At 38.4% G+C, this 27,214-nt stretch overlaps 1 protein-coding gene across 18 annotated transcripts in view; it reads left to right on the plus strand.

Annotated features, from left to right (window-relative positions):
• UNC79 (unc-79 homolog, NALCN channel complex subunit) overlaps positions 1-27,214 on the plus strand; it is a 102,439-nt gene that overhangs the window by 32,886 nt on the left and 42,339 nt on the right. For 10 of the 18 annotated variants that reach the window (XR_010831977.1, XM_048070395.2, XM_048070402.2 and 7 more), the window contains 16 exons: positions 478-699; positions 1,313-1,540; positions 2,243-2,384; positions 2,782-2,864; positions 2,948-3,096; positions 4,494-4,651; positions 5,015-5,196; positions 6,452-6,653; positions 8,245-8,424; positions 9,482-9,547; positions 11,631-11,917; positions 15,805-15,987; positions 16,828-16,990; positions 20,095-20,247; positions 21,754-22,983; positions 25,270-25,377. Coding sequence is in view for 17 of the 18 variants with exons in the window: in XM_048070395.2 (XP_047926352.2) it covers positions 478-699; positions 1,313-1,540; positions 2,243-2,384; positions 2,782-2,864; positions 2,948-3,096; positions 4,494-4,651; positions 5,015-5,196; positions 6,452-6,653; positions 8,245-8,424; positions 9,482-9,547; positions 11,631-11,917; positions 15,805-15,987; positions 16,828-16,990; positions 20,095-20,247; positions 21,754-22,983; positions 25,270-25,377 (3,736 nt within the window). In the remaining variant the exon portion in view is untranslated. The remainder of the gene's footprint in view (positions 1-477; positions 700-1,312; positions 1,541-2,242; positions 2,385-2,781; positions 2,865-2,947; positions 3,097-4,493; positions 4,652-5,014; positions 5,197-6,451; positions 6,654-8,244; positions 8,425-9,481; positions 9,548-11,630; positions 11,918-15,804; positions 15,988-16,827; positions 16,991-20,094; positions 20,248-21,753; positions 22,984-25,269; positions 25,378-27,214) is intronic. The other 8 variants (XM_048070396.2, XM_048070399.2, XM_048070415.2 and 5 more) reach the window with 5 other exon arrangements.

A 27,214-nucleotide genomic window follows, 5' to 3' on the forward strand; every position in this document is an offset into this window, starting at 1 on the left:
GAAGATCGTTGTAACTTGATGACCACTTTACTGCCTGCACCAATTTTCTGTTTTATTTGTGATGATAAAATTCCTTCTTAGTGGAAATAAGGTAATGAATGACAGCCATTTAACCTAAGAGAATACATACATCTGTGTAGAATATGATTATTATACTTATACCATATTTTATCATTTAATGGCACTAAGGGACATACATAAATTCAAAAAAAAAAAAAAGCTACCAAACGAAATAGTAAGGCTATCAAATCACAGAATCACAGAATCGTCTAGGTTGGAAGAGACCTCCAAGATCATCTAGTCCAACCTCTGTCCTAACACTAACAAGACCTCCACTAAACCATATCACTAAGTTCTAGACAATGTCTAGACAAAATGTCTAGACAAAGTTCTAGACATTTACCACAGTCTTGTATAGGATGAAATTGCTTAAGTGCTTAACATTCATTTGGACATGTTTATCTTATGTGTCTTCAGGTAAGCGTTGCTTCTGACCCTGGGCGCAGAGTTCAGCACAACATGCTGAGTCCTTTCCCAAGTCCCTTCCAGAGCCCATTTCGGAGTCCAATACGTAGTCCTTTTCACAGTCCCTTCAAGAACTTTGGACACCCCAGTGGAAAGACAATTGACTTTGACTGTGAGGATGATGAAATGAATCTTAATTGCTTCATTCTAATGTTTGATCTCATCTTGAAGCAGGTACTTGCAGAAGAAAATCATCCATGTTGAGGGACAGTGAAGTTCTGTAGTCACTTTTGTCTCTGCTTTAATCCTGTATTGAGTCCCTTTATGCTGTGGGACTGGCATGAAGTACAAGGCATTGAAATCTTTCTGCAGCTTTCATGTGGCTTTACCCATACAAGAGTTATGGGTTCATGGTCAGCGAAGAGAAGGTAGATACCTCCACATCATTTTAGGTGCCTCATATCAATGAAATTAACTTCTCCTTGGAGATATGGTTATTTCTACAGACTAGAAGCAGAGGCTTGTTGATGGGCTTAGATTAGATGCATAATTATTGGGTAGGTAAAGTTATACATTGTGAATCTAAGCCCAAGTGTTTTGGATAACTGTCTCCAGGTAATGTTAATGGATCCTGTGCTTGAAATTGTCTAATTACCTTCAAAATCTTACTCCAGCTATTCAAGCTTTGTCCTGAACATCAGTGGCAATTTAAAATTGTGAGTCACAGTTTATCTCAGTTCTCATCCCAGTAATGCAATACACTGGAAGAAATGCAGGAATAGGCATGACTGCGCTCTATTTTTTTTTAAATAAATAGTAAGTCCTTATTCTTTTCACTCTCTTTCAGATGGAACTCCAGGATGATGGTGTCACTTTGGGCTTAGAGAACAGCATTTCAAAAGATATAATATCCATCATAAACAATGTGTTACAGGCACCTTGGGGTGGTTCTCACAGCTGTCAGAAAGATGAAAAAGCAGTAGAATGTGGTCTTTGTCAGTCCAGCATTCTCTGTTACCAGCTGGGTTTTGAGCTGCTGGAACAGCTTGCTCCAAAAGAAGAAATCAGACTTGTGGTAAGTACAGCAAGAAAGGACCTCTGTTACTGGCATGCTGAAACTCCTCTACTTCATTTTGCTCATTGTGTTGTGATGGCATGGAAGAGTTGGGAGGTTAAAGCAAAAATGCCACTGAATTTATAATCTCCTAAGTTTGAATTGATTCAGAGAACACAGGGAAGATGGCAATATTCATCCAGTATGAACTCTTCTCTCTTTCACCATTGTCTGGTTTGGAAGTACACTCCTATGATACCATCTTAAATAAAATGTGAAATGTTAATACTTAGTGCTTTTCATCTTTTAAAAGCTAAGAGTGGGTATCTTCAAATGATTATTGACTTTGAGAGAATCAGATGTCAAGTGGGCAACTTAAAAAATCTTAGCTGATGCTTGATTGTTGAAAATGCTGAGAAAGGAGGACAGGTTTAGTGAAATCAGTGTGATTGGATGCCCCTCAGCTCCAATATGCATACACAATAGCTGTTAAGTGCTATCGCTTAAATCCATGTTTGAAACACAGTCTTATTGTCCGTATCCATTTGCTGATGCAGAATTTTAGATATGCAGGTGATTTGAATGCATGAGTGTACATGGAAACTGGACAGTGTCTGCCTCATTTTGGCTCAGCTTATCCACACTAAATATTAAACAACAGCATATGGCTTAACGTATACAGAAAACATCAAGAAATGAATTTAACTTACTATGTTCTTAAAGGAGCCCACAGATAACCTCGAGGATAGTCTTCTGTATACTAGACCTGAGTTTATTATAGGAACTGAAGGAGAAGAAGATGACAAATCAGCACCAAAACATGGAGAAAACCCAGGAAATCACACAGAGACCACAGAAAATGCTGGTAGGTTCAGGGTGAGAAGACAGAGTATTTAAGTAAGGCTTTAAATGAAACATTCCACTTACATAGAATACAAGGTTTTGAAGCAGTTTTTCAGGTCCAATAATGCATAGTCACTTTTTTCTCATGCAGTTAATTCAACATATCAACAGGAAGGCTGTATTATGTTGACTGCAAGTGTGACTGACTCTCAAAAAGCATTAGAAGAAATCTTGGCTTTGTGGACATATAAAGTAGCAAAACATTATATGCCAAATTCTGTGCAGTTGTAACTCAACTGACATCAATGTTACTGTAGCAAGAATTAATTTACCTCTGATTACTTTCACATTCTTTAGTTTCACTTTGAATCAACAAATGAGGGGAATTTGTCACCAATTTATGTAACTTACTTTTTTAACAGCAATAAAGAATGACACAGAAAGAAAATTTTGTTATCAGCAACTTCCAGTTACCTTGAAGCTCATATACACAATACTGCAGGTAAAATTAATGATGTTTGTGTAGTATGAATTTTTAGTTAAGTGGTTTCACTGTGTTGAGAGTAGTGCATCTTGCTTACACAGGAAATGTCGAGATTTGAAGAACCAGACATTCTTTTTAACATGCTGAACTGTCTGAAGATTCTTTGTCTTCATGGGGAATGCCTGTATATAGCAAGAAAGGACCATCCACAATTTCTTGCCTATATTCAAGATCACATGCTGATTGCAAGGTAGGTTTTTATCACAAGTTTTGTTTTTGTACTTTTTTGATTCCCTAACTATACATTCATTTGTGATATTAAAGAATTTGCAGGTTTAATAGAGAATATTAACAGAAGGTCATAGAGAAGCGTGGAAAGTTTAAGTAGCTGTATAAGGGCACATTGGATAGACTTAATTATGAAGCTTCAAATGGAGCCAAGGTACCCTCCACTGTCCAGTCCTATGTTACCTGAACACCTTTAATCCTAAAAGAGGTGAATGTACAGTTGAGCAAAGGCCTTTTAATCTCTGCTACCGTATTAAAAAAAAAATAAAAATATTTTGAGTTAATTCAAAGTGTGTAATTTTTTTTTCTGTACCCCTAGAGAAATGGGAAGGTTTTGGGGTCTAATGAAACATTGATAAGCATTTCATATTGCCCTGAATCTGTCTGGAAATAAGTTCTGGTATTGTTCAGTTCATTATATTCTGTTTGCTTGAGGTGTTGTACTTCAAGAGAGATAAGATTAAAACTCTGCCTCTCTGCCTGAGATCCTTCTTCAGGCTGTAGCCACACTTTAAAAGAGTAGTGAAACAGCTCAAAAAGAAGAGAACAAAGTGCTGCACAGGAACCAAATATGAGAACCCCTAGCCCAATGTTGAAGTGAGGGCATGTGGTCTAAGTATTAAAACTCCCATACTGGTGGCCTGAAGTGACCTAAAATGGAGTGTTCAATTCACTTAATCCCAGGGTTATTTCTCTTTTAGGTTATCCCACGTAGGCTTTCTTTTAATAATAAATAAATTTTAAAAAAAAGTACAAGGAGAATTTTGTCAAAAAATATCAATTTTGCAGAAGGCATTCTCATTGGGGAAAAAAAAAGTCTTTAGAACCACAGAATTACAGAATAAGAGCTTCAGGAAGCAGTCTGAACTTGTAAGACCTTGAAGTTAGAGTCAGCTATTGGCAGTTTATCCTACAACACTCAAACTTTTGCTAAGAAACAAATAAATAGTGAGTATTGGTTATCATAATGATTTGTGAATGTACGTGACTCATGATGTCAAGGAGGTTGACATGGCTCGTGTGCTGAACTTGGTCACTTTGAAAATGATGATTTATAGCACAGATTATGTTTCATGGCAGTTGTGCCATGAATTAGGAAAAATCTTGTTAAATCTAAAGTGTTTCAATGTTAGGAATATTTGAACCTGGATTTTCAAGAAAAACTGTTGCATTTGAAGATTTCCAAGTGGCTCTATTCACCTAACAGCAACTCTGCAGTATTCGCATAAAGGCTCAGGATGGCTTACAGAGATTTCCACAAAAAGTGCATTCCCTCTAACAGTATAGTGTGGGCATTTAGAAGAAAGTATGTCAAGGGAGTGCTTTTATAAGTGTACTTGCTGTGTTTGGTCTTTCCAGCTTATGGGGAGTTGTGAAGTCTGAATTCTCTCAGCTTTCTTCCCTGGCAGTCCCGCTTCTTCTTCATGCACTTTCGCTTCCCCACGGAGCCGACATTTTCTGGACAATCATAAACAGCAATTTTAACAGCAAAGATTGGAAGATGAGGTTTGAAGCAGGTAGGTCTGAGAAACATATGCTATTTACTCCTTGTTGCTTCACTGAAGAGCTAGAGCTTTCTCTGCTGTAACTGATGAGACTTGTAATGGGTGATTACATCTTTTTGCTGGTATGGAGAGTTTGGGAGGTAGTTGGGTACAAAACCATGGCACAAAAATGCAATAGAATAGAGGAGAACATAAGGCATTCTGGATAATCAGAGCAAGACCAAAATCACAATAACACCTCCCAGCTGTTCTTTGTTGCTACTTTCTAAGATGTGCATATTTCTAGGAGAGATACAATTATTAAGACATGAAGGGCATAAAGAAGCCATTGTCTAAATTAATATTCATATTTTCTTTCTCTGGGGGCTGCTACAGTGGAGAAAGTGGCTGTGTTGTGCAGATTTTTGGATATCCACTCTGTGACAAAAAACCACCTACTGAAGTACTCTTTGGCTCATGCATTCTGCTGTTTCCTGACTGCTGTGGAAGATGTCAACCCAGCAGTAGCTACAAGAGCTGGACTATTGCTTGACACCATAAAACGGCCAGCTTTACAGGTAGGTTCATTATACAGGGGAAAAATGCATTGAAACGGGAATTTGAGTTTTGACCCAACGTTCAAAATGGTTCACATGGACAGTGGCACAGTCAGTGCTGATACCTCTTTAGACAAGCCTTATAGGTCTTGGTGTTTGACATATACACATGGGAAAGATACTGCCTGAGCCCCAGCTTTGATGACTACAAAGGATTACTATGACATTTGAGCTGTTATCGTAGAAAGCTGTAAATGTTTTTATTGTTTTAAAACGTAATGACAGTTTTCATTTTAAAACTAGAAGGTTTTACAATTCTCATTACATCCTGTTGAGCTGATAGCGAGAAAATACATTCAAGCAAAACCAAACATGGCCTTAATATTTGCAAAACTTACTTAGACATATAATTTTAAGCATGTGAGAAGCCTTGCCAATGAAAATTATCATGATTGAAAAAAAGTGAATATAAAAATAGATCAAAGCCTATGTAAACAAATAAGATATTGAGGGAAAAAAATATCTCATAGTATAAAATTCAATTCTAGTTCTCTAGAGGTCATAATTAAAATGTATTTTAAAAAGTTTAGTGCTGCTGCCTATGAAATGCCGTTAATACTTGCTAATTTTATTCCATATAGAATCTTTTCAAAATAGTTTCCAGAGAACTTGAATTCTTTTGAACTAAGAAAAATAAATGCATAGTTCACCGAAGAACACAGACTGGTCCCAGTATCTTGCAGTTACATATTTAATGTCTGGATTTACTTTTCAAACCTAAGTCTTTACAGTATGCCCAAAATTCTAGTGCAGATAAAATAGAGAAGCATTTTATGACTCAAATTCCTTCTGATACATTTCACCACATAATCCTTTTTCTGTTTGGGCTTGGCAATTCATTATTTTTCTAATCAAGGGCTTGATTCAGTTACATAAAGGTAAGCCTTTTCTCACCTAGGGATTTGTGAAAAGAATACTTTGATATTGCAAATCAAATGTGTAGTAAGACAGAACTTTTGCCCATACTTTTGTATTCCTCAAAACCTTGGAAACTTCCCATTTTAAACATCATATTTGTTTATGTCCTTACTTACCTTTTCCTTTGGTATCAGTAGTATTAGTCCTGAATTAAAGGAGAAAGGAAAAGAAGCTAAATTTTTATCCTTTAAGAACTGTGGGGAGAAGTTAGAACTTTGACCCTCCTTTGTTTTAAAAAAATGTTTATTATCTTCACATCTCAGTACTGTGTTGTTGTTGTTGTTGTTTTTCTCTATAGGGTCTTTGCCTCTGCCTCGATTTCCAGTTTGACACAGTTGTCAAGGACAGGCCCACAATTCTTAGTAAGCTTTTGCTACTTCATTTTCTAAAAGCGGATATTCCAGCTTTGAGCTGGGAGTTTTTTGTGAATCGCTTTGAGACCTTGTCTCTGGAAGCACAGCTTCATCTGGACTGCAACAAAGAATTCCCTTTCCCAACAAGTAAGCAGAGTCCAAATCAATCTGATCACCTTTTATCAGCTTCTGGAATTTCAGCTGTGTTAAAGGGTCTGAGAGAAATGTAGGCCTCACTTGTATAAATTGTCTGAAACTAAGTAATCTTGCAGGCCAGAAGAGAGTAACTCAAAGTGAGCACTTTTTGAATGCCTGAATGCAGATTAGATTACATTCCATTGCACCTTTGGGCATCATATTTTACTCTCAATACGATTTAATTGCCAGCCTTGGCTGAAACATGGTATGGTTCTGTAATCACTCAACTGCAACCTGCATTAACCCACTTGTTCTTCTGTAGATGCCTTTATACTATCAGCATTGCTATTCTCAAAGGTCACATCTGACCCTGTTCTGTAATGATACGTACAAAGATAGCCCTAGGAGCTGCATGGTCCTTGAAACACAAGCAAATGCATGGGGCACAGCGCAAGAGGTACACAGATTCTTAGAGCCAGTGCTCAGTTAGCTATTCCTGTAGTGACTAAAGCAAAAGTTTGTCCTGTTTGTACTTGGTTTGTTGTTGAGATACTATGTCTCTCTTCATTCACTGCTGCAGGGTGTGTGTGTGGGCGGGGCTTAAAATAATTTGTGCATGATTGTTTAATATGCTGAGTAATGGAAAACTTCCTTACCCAAGTGATCGACCATGAGGCAGGCCTATTTCCATCTGATTTGCTTGGAGGAGGTGAGAAACTGCTGTTTGGACAGCATATGCTCCCTCAGCAGCCTAATGCCTTCTGTGCTTGCATAGAGCCCTAAAAAAGCACAGGTGCTCCTGCTGCATCCACATAAGAAGTGGAGCTGCAAACATATTTTCTTCATCTTCATATGTGAGTACCTTGGCACAAAGCAGGGATATACTGCTGTGGCCTGAGAAGGGAATCTCAGCAGTGGTTTCTAGCTCCTCTAGTTGCAGATGTAAGGTCAAAAGATGCTTTTCAAGATTACTTTGAACCTTTCTCTTTGACTTTTCAAAGGCATAAGTGGTGCTAGGGATGGGGTCACTGACTGTAGTCACTCAGATACTAAAACTCCATTTGAATGCACTCTAGACATAAGTATAGAAAAGTGTTAGTGACTCCATTAAGACATGCAGTGATACTGCTGGTAACACAACTATAAACACATAATCACCCTCATAGCATTTTGGAGGCACTGATCCAGGATGATAGGTGTAGGCAGGACATGAGGTCAGTCTGGGGTAAAACTGGAGGCCGCTTTGGATTTGAGTACACTAAATGTGGTCCATATTCATGCGATTTCTGCCATTATAAATAGAGGGCACCTCAAATTCCCATAGCCCGAAATTCAGTTTGGTTCAGGAGTCTGTTTTTGTCCAGTCTCGTAGAAGGAAGGGACATCATTATTTTTTAAACACAGTTAATCTCTTTGGGGTTTTATGGATTTCAGAATGAGAAGATGCAAATGAGTTCCTTGCAGATGGACCCCTTGAACCCATATGAAGCTTTCTTGACTTGAGTGGGACCTGGGGCCCAGTTGCATTTGGCACTTGGCAGCATTAGGGCCTCACCATGCTGTGGAATGAATCCTAACTTGGTCAATTGCATTTGCAAAGCTATCACTGCTGTCCGGACAAATGTCGCCAACCTCAGTGATGCAGCAATGTGGAAGATCAAGAGGGCTCGTTTCGCACGTAACCGTCAGAAGAGTGTGCGTTCCCTGAGGGACAGTGTGAAGGGACCAGTGGAGTCAAAGAGAGCGCTCTCCCTCCCAGAAACCTTAACCACCAAAATTCGTTGAGTATCTATTTATATTTTTGTGACAAGACTTACCTTCTCCCTTAGGTTTGTATCCTATTGCTAGGTAAACAATGGAATTGTCAATATTTATCTAAGCAGGATAGCAAATCTAGGTTTTTGACTGATTTAGGCAGTGTTCAGGTAATAAGTTAGTGTGTTTGACAAGGAACATAGACAAAACATTACGTTTGTCCTGTGTTTGTTTAAAATGCTGGGACAAAATACTCCAAAACTAGTTTGTGGATAAATCTTATTTTTTATTTGTGGCTAATACACAGTAATTTTGTCGAAAATAGATATAATGCTTATAGAAAATTTCCTTGGTTACACTGCTGAATAATTGCAATTAACAAATTAGTATGCAGCATGTGCTTACACATCTTAAAAAGAACTGTTAAGTTCTCAAATGTTCTGTTGGGAATCTTCAGAATTCCTTTGTCAAGAAAATAAGAAAACAGTGTCCATGCAACACGTTCTTCCTGCCAGCTTGCATAGGAGGGCCTAGGTGGTCAAAAATCATAGGCCTGTATGAAACAACGTACAGATATTATTCAAAGTAAAACTAAAGCTTACACACAGTCTAATTTAGAGAATTTCACGAGCACGGAGTTGTCTTATATTCAGATTGGACCTCTTGCATTGCTCCTACCCCTATATGGGAACTGATAAAATGTTCAAACCTAGGCACTAGTGGGCTGTTAGGTTAAAAGGTTTATATATTTTCTCCAAACTAGGCAACACCATATTTTGGAACTCTTCTTGACCCACTTCTGGTCCTGCACAGGTGCTCCTGTGGGATGACTCTTACACCAGCAAAACCGAACGATGGAGAAAACTAGAGTTACACAACAGGGTGCACAAAATCTATATAGCACAGAAGTGACATTTCAAATGGTTACACTCACTGCCTGACAACAGTGCATGAGTAAATGAACATAAATATGCTAGCACTGAATGTATGCTGAAGTTTAAGTCATGAGTGCTGCTTATTTAAACAGAGCTGTTCTTGTTTATTTTTTGTTGTTATTTGTTTGTTTGTTATTTTTTTTTAAGCTGTGAGCTTGACCAGACATGAGCAGTCTGCTCCAGCACTTGGCGGAACACCAGAGCAAACACCAGGTGGGTGTGAAGAGGAGGGGAGTGTTTTGAAGGGAAAGGAAAATGAAGACACTAGTGCTTGCTTTCTAGCTGACTCGTGAGATAAACTTATGCAAGATGAAAGCTATTTTCAAGATCTACTCCCTTCTGGAAACAAGCACAGCATGGTTCCAAAAAGTGTAAATTGCAATTTTGTTCTAGATTTGTACTGAAAGTTGTCCCCAGTTTTATGTACTACTTCAGGGCTGGCGGGAGGTTGTTCAGAGGCAGCTAGCTATTGCTGCCAACGCCTCACCCTCAAATGGCTATCCCTCTCTATCTGCCCACTGTTTATTCTTTCGTTCTGAAATCTTAATGGTTTTTTTTGAAGGTTTGACTTACGTTTGTTAACACTTTGCAATGACAGTACTGAACGTATCTCATTCTTCTAAGGACCTAACCAACTCTTAAACATAGTCTGTACATCTGTGGTAGAAAATAATTTATTTTATGCATACCACTTAAATGAACTAGTCCTCATGCTCATCTGTTTTTTCTAGATCTAAAAGTAATCCTTGCACAATCCAAATGCAAGATCATAATTTAAGCTAATCTTACTTGTACGGTCAGTCCTACAAACTTCAACTTAAACAGTTCTTGCAAAAATAAGGGCAATTTCCAATACTTGAAAAGACTTATCCATTAAATGAAAACAAATAGATCATTTTGCAATTCTGTTTCATACCACCTTGCTTTATCACAATTATTCATTGTAAGATAGATTTTTAACCACAGATTAGAAAATATATCTGAATACATTTTAGCACCAATTTTAATTAATAGTAACAGTATTTACAGAACAAACTAAAATTAATGATGTAATAAAAACTTAATTTTAAAATGTGATCACTTTTGATGCTGTCAAAATAGTATTATCTGTTCTTACTTACTTGATTACCCTAGCCAATTTTTTAAAAATTTCACATATAATGCATATATAATAAAACTATAATACAATTATATATTTTTTATTTATGAAGGCATTTAATTTAATTTACTCTTTTAAAATAGAACAAGTTGGAATAGTATTCCTCACTGTGCTCTAGCCATGCACATATTCAGAATGATTTAATAAAATAACCTTATACACTGATGTGTGAAATAGCTGCTGCTTTTCATGGTTTCAGATGCTATTGTAGGAACTGCTAAGCACTAATGATCTTTAATAATAGAAAAAGCCTTACACCTAGGGTGAGATGGAAGAGGATAACTCCAAAGGCAGGTCTAAAAAATAACTGGAAATACTGCATTTAAAAAATACTGGAATTTGAAAATGAAAATTCATATCCAGTTAGTGACTGTTATGTGCAGTGAGTCTGTTCTGCTTGGACAGAGAGAGGCAGCACTTCAGCTTCATTGTGCTTTGTAAGTAGCTTCTAGTCTTTCACCTGACAACAATGCGAAGTATGACTGTTTGATTATTTCCATTCTGAGTTTATAAATGAAGTCTTAAGAGTCTTCTCTGGGAAAAAGCCACCTCAGTTTTCACATATTACATAGTGTCTCAAACATAAACAGTTACAATGCCTACATTTTGGCCCATGTTATCTGAGAGAAGTATGGACGCAATGTTAAAATGGGAAATCTTCATTCTTTTTTAATCAGTATTGGGTAGAATTTTCCCTACTTCCTACCTTTGCCATTTGGTGCATTCTTAACTGGCAAAGTCTAATGTCTGTTGTTTGCTAAGGAAAACTGAAAACTAGGCCAGATGAGAATTTGATGACCATGAAATTTGATTCTCTTTTAATGCACATGAAAGTAAAGGAAGGGTAATACTCAACTTGTCAGAGAGGAACTGGGATGGGAAGACGAGCAGTTCTGGTAAATATGGGAAAGCTGAAAAATGGAATTCAGTATACTTAGTATATAGTACTGTGCTGTTGAGTCTGAAGCAATAGAGGAACAGCGCCATCAAAAATGCATGCCCGTCTCTCCTGTGACATCGCCCACGTGTATTTGGGCAGAAATAGAGCAATTGGCCGTGGAAGAACTTTGTGATGTATGGTGGATCCTTCTTGCAGTCTTTTCCAGTGTCTGATACCATTGTCTCTTGTACTGATAGGACAACCCTCCCCAGAGAATGATAATACAATAAAAGACCTACTGCCAGAGGATGCTGGGATTGATCACCAGACTGTTCATCAGCTGATTACTGTGCTAATGAAGTTCATGGCAAAGGATGAGAGCAGCGCTGAGTCGGACATCAGCAGTGCTAAAGCTTTTAACACAGTCAAGCGCCATCTGTATGTCCTGCTTGGTTATGACCAGCAGGAAGGATGCTTCATGATTGCACCACAAAAAATGCGTGTTTCAACCTGCTTTAATGCCTTTATTGCTGGGATAGCACAAGTAGGTGAAGGCTCTTACTAACTTTTGCAGCTATTTCTCTTTGCCTGTTGTTGAAATGGTGGCAATACAGCTGCTTTTGTACCAAAATAAAGGCTGAGTGCGGTAATCCTACTTAAACCTCCTTAATGCTTCTTCAGTTGGTGAAATGAATTTGGGAGCAAGGACAACGCTTGCTTGTTTACTCTTAGAAGGCTCTCTAGTCTAACCAAGTGCTTTGTGTAGAGTTTTGCTATGTAGTTAAAAAGTAAAGGGTTGAATTATTTATAGCTCCCTATTGGTACTCTAAACTTGCTGCATTGGTCGCATTGTAATCAGGGTTGTGTGTATGTGTGTGTGATTATTACTACTGTATGAAAAGTTAGAGACTGCTCCAAACCTCTTTGCCCTCTTTACCTAGCCTACAAATGCCTTGGCTTCCTCACATGTCACTTCCTCCTTCCACTCAGGAAGACACGGAACCTTGCAAGACTGGTCTGTTAGCTCTTTGACATTCCTTGTTTTACAGGAGACTCCTTCTCCTCCTTCTTTAGAGTGCACCAGGGCTTTCTCTTCTCACTTTTTTTAGGGAGTGGAAATGATGAACTCCTGCCTGTACAGCTAGGATAAATTAGCACTTTCTTGCCTTGTGCCTTCTGTCTCCATATTTAGAGTAAGGAGAATTGTAATTTCTTACCTCACAATGCTCTTCTAAGACTTAATTATTACTGATAGAGCAGTTTGTAATGCTAGGCTGGAATACATTTCACACTTGCAGAGTATTCTTTTTATTTGTGATGTAGCATAATCATCACTTCCACACTTCCTCCTTATCACAATCTCTTATAAAGAATTATGTTAGGGAAGAGAGAGAGCTATGATTTCAGATCTCCTCCTGCCCCAGCTCTTGAGATGTTCACAGAAACCTTCAAATATTGCTCAAAGCGATCCTTGCTTCTTCCGTAACTGCATTTCTTGTTAGGGTTCATAAATTGTAAGGCTTGATTTTTCGAAGTCAATTGTAATGAAGATCACTTGGAAAACTTCCACAGTCATGGAGAAGTCAGGTGTCGATGTTTTAGCAGGCAAAATAGTAGGCATTAATGCAAACTGGGTAGCAGCAAATGTACCCTGATCCATTCATTGTCTTGGGGCATCATTGCTATGTATTGGTAATGAATAATCTTTCACTTGTAGTTTTAAGTTGAAGTGGGTAAAAGGAATTTCAGGCCTGTTTGTCTGTTTTGAGAGTCAGGCGGTGGCAATTTAGATCACAGGACAGTTTCTTCCACATTTTTCTACATGTTTTCCAAGTTTGAGTACCCAAACTTCAGTGACCATCTTTGACCAGATTATCAGAAGTACTACTTAATGCAGTCTAAATATCAGTCTCTGCCCTTTGTCTTCCTCTGCCTTTAAAATGTCTCAGGATAGTCAAATTCACCATTTCTGTTTGAAAAGCTTCGTAGTTGAATCCAGCCTTCCTTGAAGTGGAATGGAGTTTGTATGAGGACTTCAGTAGGCCATGATTTTTCTCCATATATAAGTCATAAAAATTTTAATTTGTATTTTCAGGGGATTTTTTTTTCTGAGCTGTAGGGATGCTTTCTGATGAAAATTTCCTTTGCTGCAAGAGAAATGCTATCTGTTGCAATCTGAAGATGCATTTACAGAATGAAAACTCAGTACAATAACTCTTAAGAGGTGCATTTCAGTTACAGCCCTCTCTCCTAGTCATAGAAATATAGATACCTCCCACCAGACCAGGTTGCCCAAACCCCATCTAGCCTCGCCTTGAACACCTCCAGGGATGGGGCATCCATAGCTTCTCTGGGCAGCCTGTGCCAGTGCCTCACCACCCTCTGAGTAAAGAATTTCTTCCTGATGTCTAATCTGAATCTCCCCTCTTTTAGTTTAAAACTGTTAGTCCTTATCCTACCACTACGGCCCCTGGTAAAGAGTCTCTCCACATCTTTCTTGTAGGCCCCCTTTAGGTATTGGAAAGTTGCTGTAAGGGTAATAAAATAAATATTTATAAATATTTGCTTTCCACAGTTAGCTCCACAAAGGGTAGGACTGGACTAACTTGCTGGTTAAATAGTTTTCATTCAAAAGTAGGTTGGAATGGCCAATTCAATAAAAAATAATCAAATTTTTGTTATTATTTTGTATCATAAAATCTGAATATTTGGAGTCCTTGAAAGCATACAATTTCTCTTTCTAGCTGCAGAAGTGGAAAAATGTTGCTGTTTGAAGGCAGTTTGGCGTTGTCCCGCATGGTGGCAATGTTGTACAGCCGTGTCTGGTGGGGAAGCACGGTACTTACAGGGACCTACAGTGCCTTGCCAGGCTCTGCCTCCCAGGCCGAGTTCTGCTCAGCGTTTGTAACATCATTTATTCCACATCTTCCTGTGACATCTTAAAAAAAAGTCTCTGCTCAGCTTAGGACCATCTGTGTTACATTATGTGCTGTGTTAAGGCAGGGTTCTGTCTTCCTTGTATGGATGATCTTTTCCTAACCATGCTATAAAACTGTATCTCAACCCGAGAGGACCATATTTGGTGATTATATATCATCTGTTCAACAGGCTAACCCTACAAGGATAGATAGAGACGTAGGATTCATCTGTTTAGGTCTATGCATGTAGCAGGAAAATTCCAGACAGCTTATAGGGGCAAAATTCAAGAGAGAAGCTTTGTGTTTGTAAATTAGGCCCCTTGTTCTAATAAAAGCAAAAGTAAAAAAAAAAAAAAATACAGACTTGAAGGAAATGGTTGATGTGGAAGAAACTGATGTTTGTGTCTGTTTAGGTGTACAGGGCTCCTGATAAAGTACCAACTCCACTTAAACTGCAGTAAGGTGATAGATCTTAGGGGATGTTCTGGAGTTTGCTTGCTGTGTTGTTGAACCTTCCTAGACATCAGCCATTCTGGGTCAGCACCAGAGAGAAGGCCTTTCGTGGATCATTGATATGATCTAGTTCAGCTGCTGATTCCAGGATATATGGCTTTAAAGAAAAATCATTAATGTTGCAAGGCTGTTGGGAAAATAATGAAAACTAATAATTCACTTTCAATACAAAACACAAGGTTGTGTTAGGGCAGTGAGAATATACACTTATATTGTAGCTAGCCATCAGGTTCCAAACCTGTAGGATACGCAACACATAGCATGATGCTCATCAGTGTTCTTGAAGGAGGCAAGGCTTATGGCTAGTAGTAATAACAGCAACCTGTCTTCAGCAACACTACTGCTTAAAAATGATGAACATTTTATTTATAGCAAGATACTTTTCATCAGCTTTATTCTTGGATCATCCTTAAAGAGTTGCATGTTTAGACTTTCTGCATAACATTATAGCTACAATGGAATTCTTGGCTCATTACCTGATTCCAGAACATGTGGCTTAAGAAAAAAAAACAGATAGCATTGCAAGACTGATGAGAAAATAATGAAAATTGTCAGTGCAGCATTAATTGAAAAAACAAACCACCACCACCAGATAACACACAATTGCCTCTTGTCTGTTAAACATGGGATATACATCTAGCATGGTCATGTCTGTTGAAGCGTGATCAACTTGTGCCATAATATAAAGCTATCCCAGCATAATATATGTATGTATATATATACATGCCAATGTACATTAAAAGTTAGACTATGCAAGATGAAAGGCTTTCTGAATGCATCTTGTTTTGTTTCATTTTACCTAACTAGCTAAAATAAGAGCCTGGCAAACTGGCAGAGTTTTTTAATTGATAGTAAGACTTTCTTAAGAACATTTATTTCTTTTCACTTAACTAATATCTAAACTATATTAGTTGTTTTGCTTTATCAAAAATTTTATCAAAAACTATTACCAGTGGAGTTGATTTCGGTGAGCTAACTCCTGTGATGGTGTTCTTTTCAGGTAATGGACTATAACATCAATCTGGGAAAACACCTTCTTCCTTTGGTGGTGCAGGTATTGAAATACTGCACTTGTCCTCAGCTAAGGCATTACTTTCAGCAGCCTCCTCGGTGCTCCCTCTGGTCCCTCAAACCTCACATTCGGCAGATGTGGTTAAAGGCTTTACTTGTCATTCTCTATAAGGTGAGTGGTTTTAAAAAGGTGATGTCTACCTTAAAATTCACCTTCAGAGTGAAATTTAATTACATGGAACAATAACTGTACTGCAAATGAAAGGAACTATAAAGAATGCATCTGATTTGCATACTCTTTGTGTTTAATTTCAGTGCCTGAAGTAGTTAGGCTTTCATCTGTGCTACTGACCTGTTACTCCTGCTGTCTGTATTGGCTTTCCCATTGTTACCTGAAAAAAAAAAAAAAGGATATGAAAAGAGTAAAATTCTTTAAATTCTATATGAAGATCTAAATGCTAATTAGAAAGGTCATGAATAGTATTTAGGGTAACCTACCCTATTTTTTAAAACTAATTTTAACTTTTAAATGAGGTGTCAGCTTAATAGCTTGTAATCTTTAGTTAAGTGATTCTTTTTTTTAGGATCTGTTGTTAACATCTGTTTACACAGTGAAATGGAGCTGTGAATACTTCTGATATTTCTTGCAGGTCTACAGGGCATACAAGGAAGTGGGAGATGCTAGAAATGAATGAGAAGATGCAGGTTGAAATACAGTGTTGGGAGAAAAGTTCTGATAAGACCTTTTCCATTATTATTAATAGTTGATTTTATCATATAAAAGTCAAGGAAATGATATACTGAATCTTATTAATAGAAAATCTTTCCAAGTGTCTGCACAAACCTGAAAACAGTCCTGCTTCTCATCATGTATTTAGAAATGTGCGATCAAAGGAAGGGAAGGGATATCTAGCTGACAATATTCTTGTCATTTTTCTATTTTACTGCTTAAATGCTTATCCATGGAGAAAAGTTGGGTTTTAAGCTGAAGTTTTTCTCTTTCACTGAACAGTACCCCTACAGAGACTGTGAAATCAGCAAGATTGTACTTCACCTAATCCACATCACAGTCAATACCCTCAACGCTCAATATCACAGCTGCAAGCCCCATGCAACTGCTGGTCCTTTGTATAGTGACAACAGTAACATAAGCCGATACAGTGAAAAGGAAAAAGGTACTTTAAACACTCTCATTTATATGATAGTCATTGATTTAATTCATTAAGTCTCATGGATGTTGTAGAAATGGGTATATGTGGTCTGAAATTTAGAACACAGTAGTCAGAATTAAGGCCAAGGTGTGATTTTTGTGACCAGCTATAGCCATCTATAATAAAAGAAATACATTTACTGTTTCTTTGTAGGCTAAGCATAGCACAGCAGTCTAACTTTTATCTTGAAGGCAGTGTAGTTTAGGCTGGGTAGTTGAGTCACCATGCCTGGGTAGTGCTTAGCCTTTAAGTGAAAACTTTAGCTGGTCATGCCCACATAAAAGGGTTGCAACCAGCCTGTCACCACAGTCTGACTGTATTCAGATACAGCGAGTGCAATTCATCTGACTAAATGTAGACATGTAAATGCGTGCTAGCTGTCTAGAATCCAATCAGCAGAAAAACAGGCACTTCTGGAGTGCATTTCACCTCATCCCAAAGCAGATGTTCAAAATAGTGCATTCTGGATGATAGCTACTTTATAATAATAACATGGCTTAGTACCAAATAGTAGAAGTTTAAAAGTTAAAGTGATGAACTCAGTCTATAGTTTTTTTTTTTCTCCTTAATAAATAGAGCTGAAGTTGAGTAGCTCAGATGCAGACATCTATGATGCTTGTGTCTAAAGGCAGAAAAGTGGTTCAACCCTTGGAGTCTGCATCTGATTGTAACTGTACTTTTCTTGCTAGTTATAGCAGAGATACTGTGATGGTGTGAGCTGGTGTAAGGTTAGGGCTTGAAGTAACATGGGGTCACTGAGAGTAGTTCCCTACAGTTGTGAAGTTTGTTATGTGATAAGTATTTCTGATCAAAATTTATGGGTTCTTTTGATGCTAATCTCTAGCTGCCTTTTATTCATTGACTATTTTCAACCTCCTTTTCAAGCAGTCTTCCTGAGCGTTCGGCAAACTCTTCTTCCAGAGGAAGAAGAATATATAAGGAGCACTCTGTCTTATATGCATACCCTTTTCCTCTTTTGCTGTTTGTACCTCATTGAAAAATATTCAACAGAAGAAGGACATGAAATTTTGTTTACCTGAACATCCTATTACTCAGCTGTAGCAAATTAAAGCAACCTTAAAATGGATGTAAATTAAGTATTGCATATTCTCACTCACTTGGCCATTTTGTATTGCTAGAGGAAGGCCAAGAGGGTTCAGATAACTGTGGACTTAATGGTGATTTTGCCTTTGTTTAGAGCTGTAGAACTGAATTAGGCTGACTTAAGAATGCTGAGGGCAATAGTAACATTTATAAAACATATTCAGTTTCTGAGTTGATTTTGAGATGTTTCTAGGACAAAGTGAGGTGCCTAAATACACATTCTGCTGTTCAAAGTAAGTGCCAAGTTACATTTAAAAAACCCAGTGATTCAATCCTGTGTCTGACATTGATTCCCTGGGTGGCCTTGTGTGTCACTTCATTGTTTTCCAGTGTTTAAAGAAATGAGAATAATGTTTACTTGCTTCCCAAAGCTGTTGTGAAGGGCATTGGGTTGCCCAGAGGTTAAAGACCATAAATGAGCAGTTTTTCTAAATGCTGACTTAATTATAGGGCTGAATATTCTCCTTTACTGAAATGCTGGAGAAAAAAAAAGATTATGTAGAAAAGGTGTCTTTCTTCTCCCCCACCCCCCACCCCTTCTACCTACAAGAAGCAGCCAGTATAGCCAGTATCATCCTATAACGTTTTGGAACCTTTTCTAATGAGACTCGGGCTAGGTGGCTTGTGCACTGCCATCATCATCAAAGGTGGTATTTAGATGACCAACATAACAGGATCTTATTGTCAGACAACAAGAATTCCTATGCGGAAGATGGCTTTCCCACTATTCAAACCTTGTTATAATTCTTCTGTTACAGTTTGTGGTGGGATTGTGGCAACTGTACAAACTGTTGTAGAGCTGTTGAGAAATCCTGTAAGAAGAAACATTCGTTGCCAAGGGGAAAGAGAATTTAAACACACAGGACATGAGTTTAAAAGTGATGTCCCAACTTATTAAGCCCAGTTCCTGTAGATGTTCATGTTATCAACTTTGATTGATGTTTTTTCCTGTTTTCATCTTAGCATCAGGGATAAGAAAACTAATTGATACCAGGTGGCTGTTCCAAAGCTTCACATCTAGTAGAAACTTTCCATCAGTTTGAAAGCTAAAGATATTAATGTCTAGTTTATGTCTTCAGTTTTTAGCCATTCCAGCTCTTCGATTTATTTTCCTCTACCTTATTCCTCAACTCCAAATGCATTTTCTCTCCAGGTCTGCTTCCCAGAATAAACAAGGCAAACTTTTTCCTCTCTTGAGTCCTCTGTTTTTCTTATTGTCCCAGTAGAGTTTCTTATCTTCTTGGAGAAGCCTCGCTAGACACATGATAGATGAGGATTTTTTTTCTTCTTCCTTTTTTCTTTTTTTCTTTTTTAAAAAGAAATCACTTTCATACAAGTGATATGATTATTTTTTGTTAGGTAGGTAGACTTGGATCTTTCTTTCTCTCTGGCATTTCTAAACACTAGATCTCATATTAGAGCTTAATGTTTTACTATTACTACTTAGGTCAGTAATTTCATATTTCATATTCATAGGTCATTGTATTGCTATTACCAGCCATTCAAGAGTATCATTTTCTTTCTTTTCCACTTTCCTTTTTTGCTGGTTTATTACTCACCTTGCAGTTGTACTAGGTCCCATCTCCTGCAAATTACCATTTCTCACTGAGGGCTATAGACAGTTATTTACTCAAGTCAGTGTCCAGATCTCTTGTTTTTCTTCCATCTAAAGATCTAATCTGTGCTATTATTAGTAGAAAAAGATCAGCTTAGAATGGAAAAAAACATTGGCATACTTTTGTTGTATTGTAACCCATTTTCCATTTATCAATGTCCTTTCTGACCTTAACTTAAGGTGTAACAAGAATGGCAAAGTTATATCTGTTTCTATAGTTTTTCTTAAAAAATTCAGATGATTTTTCAGTTCAAAGTTAATTGAAACTAGCTGAGGTTTTATCACATTGACAGTTTTTCATTCAAGGAATTGCACTCTATTACGAGTAATAAAGTTTTTCTTTCTCCAGCAGAGGAAGACAGTGTTTTTGATGAATCTGATATTCATGATACACCAACTGGCCCTTGCAATAAAGAATCTCAAACGTTCTTTGCAAGACTGAAAAGAATTGGTGGCAGCAAAATGGTGAAATATCAACCTGTTGAGATGAATGCTCAGAGAAGTATGATTTTTTTATTGATATAAACTCATGTAGAAGTACAATTTCCTATTCTTAGTTTCAGGCTATCACCTTTCTTTGTAGAGTTTATTGCAATGTATAATTTGAATACCAGCCCTCTGTCTGATTTTTGAGAGCAGGTACTCATTTCCCTGAGTATGAATTCTCTTATAGGAATCTCAAAGAAGGCACTCCAAAATGAAAGTATCTAAAATCAGTAGTTGTTTCCCGGAAACATAAGCACTTTTGAATGTCAAAATGTTCAAGAGGATTTGTTACAACATTCTCTTACAATTGGACTGGAAATTTTTACTCAAATTTACTTTTTTTTTTTTTTTTCACAGAAATTGACATTTTGGTGAGATAGGATGATAGGGCAAGCAAACTTGTTGCTGCTGCAGCAAATATCATGGTTTTCCATTGGTAGAAAAGGTCAACTGGTGGTTTCCAAAAATAGAAAGGAGTTTGTTTTCAAATGTAGAATTCTGAAATGAACACTTTAAAACAGAATTCAAACACCAAAGCGTTTCTCTACCTCTGCTACCATCCCTTTTTTTTCTTCCAAACGTTTGCATGGGAGGAAAAACGTTCTGAGTAGGGAAAATGCTTTAACTTTTCTTACTGCTTTTTGATTCATATGTGGAGCATTTTGAAATATGGGTCTAATGATGATCAAGAATATTCTCAATTACTTGAAAATATGTCGTTAACACCAACAGCAGTGACACCAACGCAAACAAACTTTTTTAAAATGCTCTCAGTGGGTGTATTCATACAGCAAGATGCAAGTGCACTGATAGCACCAGCAAGTGCAGTGGTAGCACCAGCTGTGCTTGCTTTAAACCTCCCTAAGTTGGGGAGGTCTAACTATGTGATGGGATAGTGGCTAGACTTTACTGGTGTCTAGTATACATGGAGAAACAATTCTCTGAACAGCTGAGCTCAAGCTTGTGTTGCTGCATCCCCACTGCTGTTGCTACCCTTGCTTCTTGGATTAGAAGCATCCTTTTTAAGCCTACTTTGTTACCATAAATGACTTGTAGGTGTGCTCTAATAATATAAGCTCAGTATAAGAATATGTAGATGTGTTCTAATATACGTGTGTGCGTGTGTGTGTATAATGCTCTTATATGAATGATGTCCCCAGTACTGTAGTCCAAAGTTACTTTGAAACCTCATCAAAATGGTCTATGTAGCTCACTCCCTCTTCCAACTCTTACACCTAATGCAGCCATACCATAAGCTTAAACAGACTGTCTGTAGGGTACATCTGTTCGGGATGAGTAGAATTTGGATAAAGCCTACTATTTGGATGTAGGGTGGGTGTTTTTTGGAATTGTAAAAGTCTACGTAATGTGGCTCTGAGGTGAAAACAAATTTTAGATGATTTTGACTAATACTGGGTTTGTATTTGAAATGCCAGTCATGTGTTGAATTGTGAGATGAAGATGAAGATATCCGTCAGAAGTCTCCAACTAAGGTAGTATTAGCTCTTTCTGTTTTAATCAGGTGAAATAGAGCTGGCTGAATATAGAGAGACGGGGGCCTTACAAGACAGTATTCTGCGCTGTGTGAGAGAAGAAAGCATTCAGAAAAAAAAACTGCGCTCTCTAAAACAAAAATCTCTTGATATAGGGAATGCAGACTCCCTGTTGTTTACATTAGATGAACATCGCAGGAAGTCCTGCATAGACCGGTGTGACTTAGAAAAGCCACCTGTCCCCGCTGCTTACATCATACACAGACAGAGTGACTATGGACGATCTCGGCAGAATTCTTCTACCAAAGCTGAAAACATAGAAATACAAGAAAATTCTCCTCCTACAGAGAGTTTCCAGGAAACAAGAAGACCCGTAATTCCAGAAGTTAGGCTAAACTGCATGGAAACCTATGAAGTGAAGGTAGACTCTCCGGTTAAACCTGCTGGTCCCAAGGAAGACTTAGATCTGATAGATCTGTCCTCTGACTCAACATCAGGTCCTGAAAAGCATTCGGTACTCTCCACTTCAGACAGTGACTCTTTAGTCTTTGAACCACTTCCTCCCCTAAGAATAGTGGAGAGTGATGAAGAAGAAGAAACAACAAACCAGTTAAATGATGAAGTCTCTGGTAAAACTGCTGTGTCATCTCCCTCAACTCCTATCGATGTTTCTGCATTAAGCCTCAGCACAACTCCTCTGGTCCAGTTCAGCATTGAAGATTGCTCGAAGGACTTTAGTTCTAAGGATGCAAGCAACAGTGCTTCAGCAGGAATAGAGGAGATGCTTTCCATTTCTCCCAAAGGTAAAAAGGACTCTTCAGAGTTAGCTAAGCCAGAGGAACTTCAGGACATACCCAGTGGGAATCCGCTAACACTGAAACAGAAAAGGGACCTGCTGCAGAAGTCATTTGCCCTTCCAGAAATGTCCATTGATGATAACTCTGAGCTCAGTGTGGAGGAAATTAGGCCTAGTGGAGCAATTCCAAGCCCAAATGTAAAAACAGTCCTTATTAAAGTCCCTGAGGATTCTGAAAACCAAACAGAAAGTGATAAACTTGCTGGGTTAAACAACACAGAGTCTGACACTGAGCAAAACATAGAACAAAAACAAGAGGAGGAGACTGAGGAGTCAGAATTTAAGATTCAGATTGTTCCCCGCCAGAGGAAGCAGAGGAAGATTGCTGTGAGTGCTATTCAGAGAGAATACCTGGACATTTCCTTTAACATCCTTGACAAGCTGGGAGAGCAGAAGGAGGCAGGTGAGCTCAACCACTAATCCAATGAAAAGGCTTATTATTTTGTGAAGGTTTTCATTGCAGGCCAGTATAGAGAGAGATGTGTGATCACATAGCAACCGATGTGATCTGAGCTAGCCGAATGCTTTCAGGTGTTTGTTTCTCACAAGGAAATGTACCAGCCATACAGGTAACATGCGTGTGCAAGGGCCCATTAAAAAAAGGTACTTGGAGCTCAAGGACAAAAATACTGGCTCTCATATCAAAGTTAGTGCCCCCAAACTCCATGGCCTCTTCATGCAGGGAGTCAGTAAAACTGTTGTTCCTCTATGACTTATCCTGTTAATCTGGTCCATGTCACACTGATTCTCTTCTCTGTATCGTGATTTTTTGTCCCCTATTTCTTCTGCAAACATAAGGCAGCAGTGAGGAAACTAGATCATGAAATGTGAATCTGAGCAGGCTGTAGACTGCAGAGCTAAGAGCACTTGGAATTAACTGCACATTGCATTTAGGATCAGAGATAGACATGTTTTTATACACTAAAAATTCTCTCTAGCCTTTTTTGTAGTTGGATATCCACAAAGTTTACAAGGCTTTTGTTTAAAGATTTGAAGTGCAAGCATGGGGAAAACTATACAGTATTTCTGTGTATCCCTATTTTTTCAGCTCATTTCAGTACAGGGTTTTGTTACCAAGTTTGTCATGTGGAGAGAAAGTGTATTTTATCTGCTCAGATTTGAATTGGAAGTTTCAAAAAGTGTTAAAAATGTGTTCTGTTGCCTCTTCACTTCTGTGGTTATTTTTTTCAGGATTTTTCAGTTATTGGATTTTTATCAGTTAAAAAAAAAAAAAAAAGAATCTTTCAGGCCTCATTTCTTTGAGGAGAGGGGTAATACTTATGTATTCCTGACTTCACTTCTTTCTCAATTACTTGAGAAGGAACTGTAGTATAATTTCTATTATGATTAATGAAATTATGATATCCCAGTTTTATAAGGAGAAGTCATTCAGTGTGATCATGGCTGTGCTATTCCCTCTATGTTTGAGGCCTAACGTCCTGTTTGTTGTACCAGTAAGCTGATGAACTGCTGGAGCATTTTAGAAACAGAGGAGAGACAAGTGCTTTTGAACCTTTCACACAGGTTTCTCAAGAATAATTGTCATGAAAGTATTTAGACTCAAATGCTTTGTAGACCATTACTAAGGACCACTACTAAGTTTTCATGAATTCACTAGCATACACATCCTTGAAACTTCTTGGAAGAGCTGTCCCAGTTCTGAAACACCCCATGGAACCTGGGATTTTAGCATATAAGGTGGTCATTTGGCTGCATGCATCTACCTATGTCATCCAAGTGAAGCATAAAACATTCACAATGACTTAGTAAGTGCTCACTTAATGTAACCGGTTGACACAGTCAATTTGGATAACTAGGTAATTTAGTTACTTGGATAGTTCAGTCTATCTCTTATGCATCTGCTTTGCTTTGTTTAGCCTTATTGATTTGTTTATTTGAGAACGTGTTGTAATTCATTTAAGTAGGCTTAATATTGCCATCATAATATGCTGATTATAATTTCAAAGCCTTGTTTGAGCTTTGTCAGACTGTTATGCTTCCATATGTGTTAGAAGGGCTTCTGACACAACTGATTTCTGAATTAAATAGCTAAATGTGTTGTTTCTTCAACTGCAGAGTTCTGGAGTACAGGGTTTCCTGCTTGAGGCCCTTTACAGCACAGATACATATTCATTTTTATAGGATATGCTGAAACCGTACATCAATACTTGCAGTTTTCTTTGCCTTATTCTTCCCATATCAACAATATCAGTTATAAAATAAACCCCTCAGTTTTAATTTTTTTTTTTTTTTTAGTGACAGATTTGGCCTTCTTACACTCCTTGAATCTTTGGGATCAAATAGACCTTTGAATGAAAGCTGATAATGTGTTAGAGATAAGACTTTCAAAGAATGCTAACATATCACAGACTAGCTCAGTGGTACCTCTCTTACTTCCATGTTGGGTGGTCCCTTTAACCATTTCGTGAGTGAGATCAAAATCTATGTGCATTTATTAGTTCTGAGCTCTAAACGGGCATATGTACAAATCTCCAGCAAAAAGTGATTTTAAGTAATAGATCTCTGTGCCTCTACAAACACTACCACTGAGTCCTTTTAAAACTGCTGGGAATGCCAGATGGTGAATGGATGATTGAAAAGATGTGAAAAAGACATCCAGAGAGAAAGCAGATGGAAAATATTTATTGATTCTAAATACTGACAGTTTAAACACAATTTCCGTATGTAGATCCTGCTGCCAAAGGACTTTCAACTCTGGAAATGCCAAGAGAATCATCTTCTGCACCAACCCTTGAGGCAGGTGTCCCAGAGACAAGTAGTCACTCTTCCATATCAAGTAAGTGAATCTCTGATTTCAGAACTAAATTGAAAATTAAATCTGTAGCATATTCGTGCTTCAGATACATATCATGTATAGTAAATGCTTCCCCCTGAGTTTTATTGATTCTTGGAAATACAACTGTGTTGGATATTGTTAGGTCTTTTAAACCTTTGGTGGTCAGCAGGATGTTAGCAGTTTGTGGCTGCCAGGTTCTCTGTTGTGACATGGGAAATTTGACAAATGTGGTTTTTTTTCTGAATTAGAGTAGGTAGCAGTTAAAAGCAAACATTTTGCTTCAGCAAACTTCTATTTCACAGTGAGAGAAAGCATTGTCAACTGTCAGTGCACAGAAGCAGAGGGTGAGTTCTTTAACAGGGCTGTTAATGTGGTCAGCATGTTTGTTAATTTATCTTAGGAAACAAAAAAAACAAAACCTGTTGTAATTTTTTTAAATGCTTTGAAATGCCACTTTCTCAGCTGCTCAGCTTAAATGCAGTAACTACTCCTCTGAGAGTCCCTGTACCCATCCCAGGGGAAGTGAACCAAGTTAGTTTAAGCAATCATTGGCTTAGCAGAAAAGATGTAGATAACATTGGAAGGTGGAGGCATCCTAGAACAGTTCAATAAAATCCAGTATAGCATGTCTGGTTAGGTAAGGTTAAGTAACACATCTGAAGGTGGGTGGCACAGTAATCTATGGCTTGTAGAAAAGGGAGGGGAAATTATGTCCTTCTTTGATACCAGTGAGCTGCTAGATCAGCTCAACAGTCTCACTGAACTGCAATTTCAGATTGCTGTAGAAAAGTTAAATGTTGATTTCTGAAATTCATCATCTGCTGATTTGATTGGATCGGGTATCTGGTCTATTAAAGGGTGGTGTTATTGTGACATGATAGTTTAGCACTTGGAATAGAGGTTTTCTCTCCAGTTTTAGGACAAGCATCTTGTATGATGTGCATCTCATAGAGTTGGATGGTCCTTGGCTATCTAATGACATTGAAGCACTTAGGAAAGCAGCTGAAGAGCTTCCAGTTAAGACCTATCTCTGTCTGGTTTCACTGTACACAGTGTGTTTCTGTAAGTTCCGATACATGAAATCTGGAATTGTATCCAGATCATATTGAGCAGCTCAAAATGACAGGAAGCCTCACAAAGCTGTCACGCATAGCATCGGCAGTGGCAGTGCTGAGAAGACTGTGAGGTTTATGAGGTCCCAGTGGTGCTTGAGGGGGGTTCTGAGCCCCAACACTGTGCTGTGTGTGTGGAAGCACTGGCCAGCAGGCAACCATTGTCACAAGAGGGACGGTGCTCCAGGCTCAAGATTGGTGCATCCCTATGAGCAAGAAGGCAAGCAAAGGGGGCAGGAGACCTGCACGAATGAGCAGGGAGCTCCTGGTGATTCTCAGACAGAATAAAGAAGTTTACAGCATGTGGAAAAAGGAACAGGCCACTCGGGAGGAATACAGGGACACTGTCAGAGTATGCAGGGCCTAATGTTCCCCCCAGTGTACTGAAAGAGCACTGAAGGAGTTAGTGGATGTTAGAGCTGGCCCCCTCTCAACAATTTACCAAAGGTCTGGGGAGTTTGGGGAGGTCCCTGCTGACTGGAAGCTAGCCATTGTACCATTCTACAAGATGGGCTTGAGAGAAGCCCCAGGCAATGACAGACATCAGTGCCTGGAAAAGTCGTGGAGACGATTGTCCTGAGGAGCAGCTCAACAGAGAGGGACCTGGGGTGCTGGTGGGCAGCAGGCCCAGCACCAGCCAGCAGCATGCCCTGGCACCTGAGGGGGCAACCTGCATTTTGGGGTTCGTTAAACCCAGTGTAGCCAGGAGGTGCGCCAGTGTAGCC

The sequence above is a fragment of the Anser cygnoides genome, chromosome 5, assembly GCF_040182565.1.
Source record: "Anser cygnoides isolate HZ-2024a breed goose chromosome 5, Taihu_goose_T2T_genome, whole genome shotgun sequence".
In the NCBI taxonomy this organism is placed as follows: domain Eukaryota; kingdom Metazoa; phylum Chordata; class Aves; order Anseriformes; family Anatidae; genus Anser; species Anser cygnoides.